Source organism: Engraulis encrasicolus, chromosome 10, assembly GCF_034702125.1.
Source record: "Engraulis encrasicolus isolate BLACKSEA-1 chromosome 10, IST_EnEncr_1.0, whole genome shotgun sequence".
Lineage (NCBI taxonomy): Eukaryota > Metazoa > Chordata > Actinopteri > Clupeiformes > Engraulidae > Engraulis > Engraulis encrasicolus.
This window is the reverse complement of record NC_085866.1, coordinates 23,876,387-23,881,386: the sequence shown is the minus strand read 5'-3', so window position 1 is coordinate 23,881,386 and position 5,000 is coordinate 23,876,387. Positions and strand designations below refer to the sequence as shown.

General features: G+C 44.5%; 1 protein-coding gene across 1 annotated transcript in view; it reads right to left on the bottom strand.

Annotated features, from left to right (window-relative positions):
* The window catches only part of ephb2a (eph receptor B2a), a 159,392-nt gene that overhangs the window by 120,765 nt on the left and 33,627 nt on the right, over window positions 1-5,000 (bottom strand). The window contains exons 3-4 of the mRNA XM_063208414.1: window positions 4,275-4,523; window positions 3,085-3,520 (exon numbers count right to left, since the gene is read on the bottom strand). Of these exons, the coding sequence (XP_063064484.1) occupies window positions 3,085-3,520; window positions 4,275-4,523 (685 nt within the window). The remainder of the gene's footprint in view (window positions 1-3,084; window positions 3,521-4,274; window positions 4,524-5,000) is intronic.

Genomic DNA, 5,000 nt, shown 5'->3' with positions numbered 1-5,000 from the left:
ACAAACAAACAAAATAATTTGTGTTCTAGGGAGATGGGTTTGTCTGCTCTGTTTTTTTCTCCTAAAAAAGTGCCGACTTGTTCCCCTGCACTGTTGACCGTAACACCATTGAGTAACACCGTTGACTGTTTCGAAAGTGTTTTTGCGCTATTGATCCCTTATGTGTTGGAAAAATCCTATGAACATACACTAGGGATTATCTCTGGAGAAGGAAGTCTTGTGTAAGGAGGGTGACTATATTCAAATCAGACGTTACAGGGATTTATGATGAAAAATGTCTCAGTCTGTATCACAGTGACTCATGAAATCCTACTTATGAAGCTCAACAATCACATTTTCTATATCAGTTGCACAGATTAATGACAACATTACTGCTAAGGGACATACGCACTTTCAAACATATATTGTTTCAACTCTGTAGTATTTTTATATATGTTTGAAATGATATAGTATTTGTCCATAACACTGTTGACAAAATAATTAAGCAAATGTTCGCTTTCATTAGAGTATTTATCAAATGATTTAAGATTAAGCTTGGCAATTTGTTTGTTTGGAAACTTAAATATATACACTATGTAAACATCTAGGTCATTTAGTTGAAAAAAAATACTGATAATTGACATTTTGCTTTTGCCAAAAGCGTAGGGGAATCGTAGAATCGCTCCTATGTCTATCTATGTGCCATGTCTATCTCTGTGTGTGTGTGTGTGTGTGTGTGTGTGTGTGTGTGTGTGTGTGTGTGTGTGTGTGTGTGTGTGTGTGTGTGTGTGTGTGTGTGTGTGTGTGTGTGCGCGCGTGCGTGCGTGTATGTGTGTGTGTGTCTATCTGCTCCTCCATGATATGAGACACAGACAACCACACTGTTTACAGAACCAGGACGCTGTGTCCCCTTCACCCAATTAGTGGATGGAGAAGACCCATGTATCATATGTCTCTAGCACGTTACAGTGGCTTATGGACGCCATCTTCACCTCACATATGGGCACTAATGTGTGGCACGCTCGGCATTCCTGCCTGCCATTGGGAGTAGTGACATTAGAGCATATATCAAGAACATATATCAGTCTCTCTCTCTCTCTCTTTCCATCTCTCCATCTTTCCATCTTGTTCAATCACCCTTTCCATCTCTCATTCCCAATCTCTCTTTCCATCAAATATCTTTCTCTCTTTCTCTCTCTCTCTCTCTCTCTCTCTCTCTCTCTCTCTCTCTCTCTCTCTCTCTCTCTCTCTCTCTCTCTCTCTTTCTCTCTCTCTCTCTCTCTCTCTCAAGGCTGCTTGCCGGAGACATCCATGTATTATTTAATCTGGTGATGGGCCACAGAACCAGAATGTCATGTCATGTCATATTTAATGAATCAAGCACAAATCACTTCAGAATTTTACCGTTTTTTCCCCCACCAAGATAAAATGTGCTACTATTTTTACACTCCTGGCTCATAATTCACTGAAAGCCGACGACACATGTAGTTAGAGGTCCGCGTTGAAGCCCAGATTGTTGCTGCTGGACTCCTGTAGGACGTACTGTAAGTAAGCCTCCCACTGAGGCCAAAATGGTTTGATCTAAATAATCATTTATGCTGATAATCAGTTTCACACACACACACACACACACACACACGTATGTGCACAGTTTCTGTAGCGTTCTCTCTCTATCTCTCTCTCTCTCTCTCTCTCTCTCTCTCTCTCTCTCTCTCTCTCTCTCTCTCTCTCTCTCTCTCTCTCTCTCTCACAGACACATACACTCATATGCACACACTCAGACACAGGTAGACAGATAGATAGACAGACAGACAGACAGACAGACAGACAGACAGACAGACAGACAGACAGACAGACAGACAGACAGACAGACAGACAGAGACAAACAGACGAAGCCATGACGAAGAATGGAGACTATTAGCTCCCTTCACTGGCATTTGCTGTGGTTCTTACACATCAAGTCCGCACAGCATGAGCCTTCAACCATCTCTCCTGCCACACGTCACTTAAGAACTCACCTCTAATATAAGCCATTATATATACCTGTAACACTGGTGTTTATATACACTTACTCACTGAGTACGGGCTGTCAACTGCCGTTAAATTCACACGTGCAAAGTACTGCCATTAACCTTGTCAGACTATCATAAGTAATCTTAAAATTATAGTGTGTTTTTTTTTCCTTTCCATACCCCTCATCCGTGAAGAACCAAGAAAATAAACACAAGAGGTAATAATAATGATTAAGGGGCTATAAAATACAGGAAGTGCTGAAACTGCTCACAGTCAGTCAGTGTCAGTGTCAGTGCTCATCCACACAAATATTCACAACACGACACAGCCAAGACAAACAGCACATGAGGAGCATGCAGGATAATCTCTCATTCCCACCAACACATATACATACACATACACACACAACATATGCAGTAGAACTGCATCAAAAGCCCTGGTTAAAATGCCGTCCATACAGTCTGGAACATCATCAAAGCCCAGTTAAAAAGCTTTAAAAAAGCAGATCTAGAACTACATCACAATCCTGGTTAAAATCATTCCACAGTTATTTACTAGGACAGCAACAAACCTTGGTTAAAAGCCTTCGACACAATCATCTATAACGGCATCAAAAACTCTAGAATGGCATCAAAAACCTGGTTAAAAACCTTTCCAGGCAATCATCTTTGCCACATGAGAGGAACTAGGCCAAACATAACTTTTCCACATTAATAAACTACTTCAGCTGAAGTAAGTAAACATGAAATGCAGTGAGGTTTTGCTTTTGTGCAGTCACACGGTGGTCGCAGCCAGCCATCTTGCAGCCAGTTTCCAAACATCATAGATATCATCCAGGTTCAAGAATGAGAATAAATTCTCTGACTAAGGCACTCCAACTTAAAATGTCTTTATTAACTTGACAAGTCCTACATGGACAAACTAAAAACGTGGCTTCACGCGTAGCGGCACGAGTGCCTTCTTCAGGACTAAAGAGCACCCAAACCAAAGAAACCAACAAACTGTCTGGATAAGAGCACGCCATACTCTACAAACTTTTACATAGATATCATCATCCAAAAAAAAAAACATAAGACAAATAAATGCCCTTACCTTTGCAGAGCGTGCCGTTCTCCACCGACTCGTGCCCAGCCTTGCACATGCACCTCCCGATGGGCACCATCCACTCTCCGTCCCCGTTGCAGTACAGCTTGATGGGCACGTCCACCTCCTCCCCGTTGGGGATGCACGTGCCGCGCGCCGCCACCAGCGAGGTGCTCTCCGCGCCCGACAGCGTCTCCTGGAACACGGCACCGTTGCGCACCACGCGCGGGCACTTCCTGTAAAACACCTTGACGGCGATGATGGACATGCACGCGCCGTAGTCCTGGAACGCCAGGTAGAAGCCCTTGCGGGACACGGGTCCGAAGCTGCGCACCTCCGTGTTGATCTTCATCACACGGCCGCCCAGGTCCACCTGGGAGAAGCTCTCGTCGGCCGCGATGGTGTCCACCTTGATCCAGGGGTTCTCCATCCAGGCCGGGGACGCCTTGGTCACACACACACACACACACACACACACACACACACACACACACACACACACACACACACACACACACACACACACTAAATAGTTAGTACTGGCAGCTGTTTAACGTATTTGGGTATTGTATTTTATAATTGTATTTTGTATTATATATTTTAAAATGTGTGTGCATTTTTGACTCTCTTTTTTTACAACTGTGTGCAATAACTGTGTATTTTTAGTTTTGTTTTAACTTTGTTTTTTTAAGGAACATCAAACCTGTCAAGGGACAAAATTAGCCTCTTGGCTACAATCTTGTATATTTAGCATTTTTGTTTAAATGCTGTCAATATATGCTGTCCCTTTCTTAAATAAATAAACTTGAAACTTGAAACACACACACACACACACACACACGCATAAACACACACACACCATGAAGACCAGGATGAACACACACTCACGCACGCGCACGCACACACACACACACACACACACACACACACACACACACACACACACACACACACACACACACACACACACACACACACACACACACACACACACACACACACATCATGAATACCAGGATAAACACACACACACGCACGGACGCACACACGCACACGCACACGCACACACACACACACACACACACACACACACACACACACACACACACACACACACACACACGCATGCACGCACACACATACACACACACACACACAATCACACACCCATATTTGTTATCGTGACAGCAGCCCTATACCTTGGTGGCGATGTCGGAGTCGGCCTCGTAGAAGTAGAGGTTGAAGGTCTCCTTGCAGGAGCCCGGCACGTTGGGGATGCTGCTGCAGTCGCGCACCGAGAACTTGATCTCCACGTGGATGCGCTGGGCGCCGCCGCGCCGGATGAACTTGGTGCGCACCCAGTTGTTCTGGTGCGTGTCGAAGACGTTACACACCTGGTAGGTGCGGATGGTGTTCAGGTTCTCATCGTAGCCGCTCACCTCCTCCCACTGTGGGGGTTGAGACACATACAGTGCAGTTACATACAATGTAATGTTGTGATGTTATGATGACTATCTAATATCTCAGCAGGGGCCCTCCAGCCCCCAAGGGGGCATTGGGGAGTCTTAGGGGGGGCGTTGAGAAGGATACAACTGAGTGCGGGTGGGGCTTAGTTACCATTGGGGGATATTGGTCTTTTTTTCTTTTTCAATACCAAGGAGGACTTTGGCAGACTGATGATGAGGTCAAGGGGGCTTTGAGAGGCTTATGATGAGGTCCAAGGGGCGAGTAAAATTGCTACACACGCACTCACAAACAGGCAACTCACAAAGTGGTCTTTTCAACCAACCAAATTGTTCAATGCCAAATTTCACCAGCATTTGGCCAGCTAGCTAGTATTAATTTAGATCCCTGCATACAATGCAATATAGTATATAAACTATCTAATGGTAATTCTAAAGTGTAGTTAAAATCTCTTGGTGTTG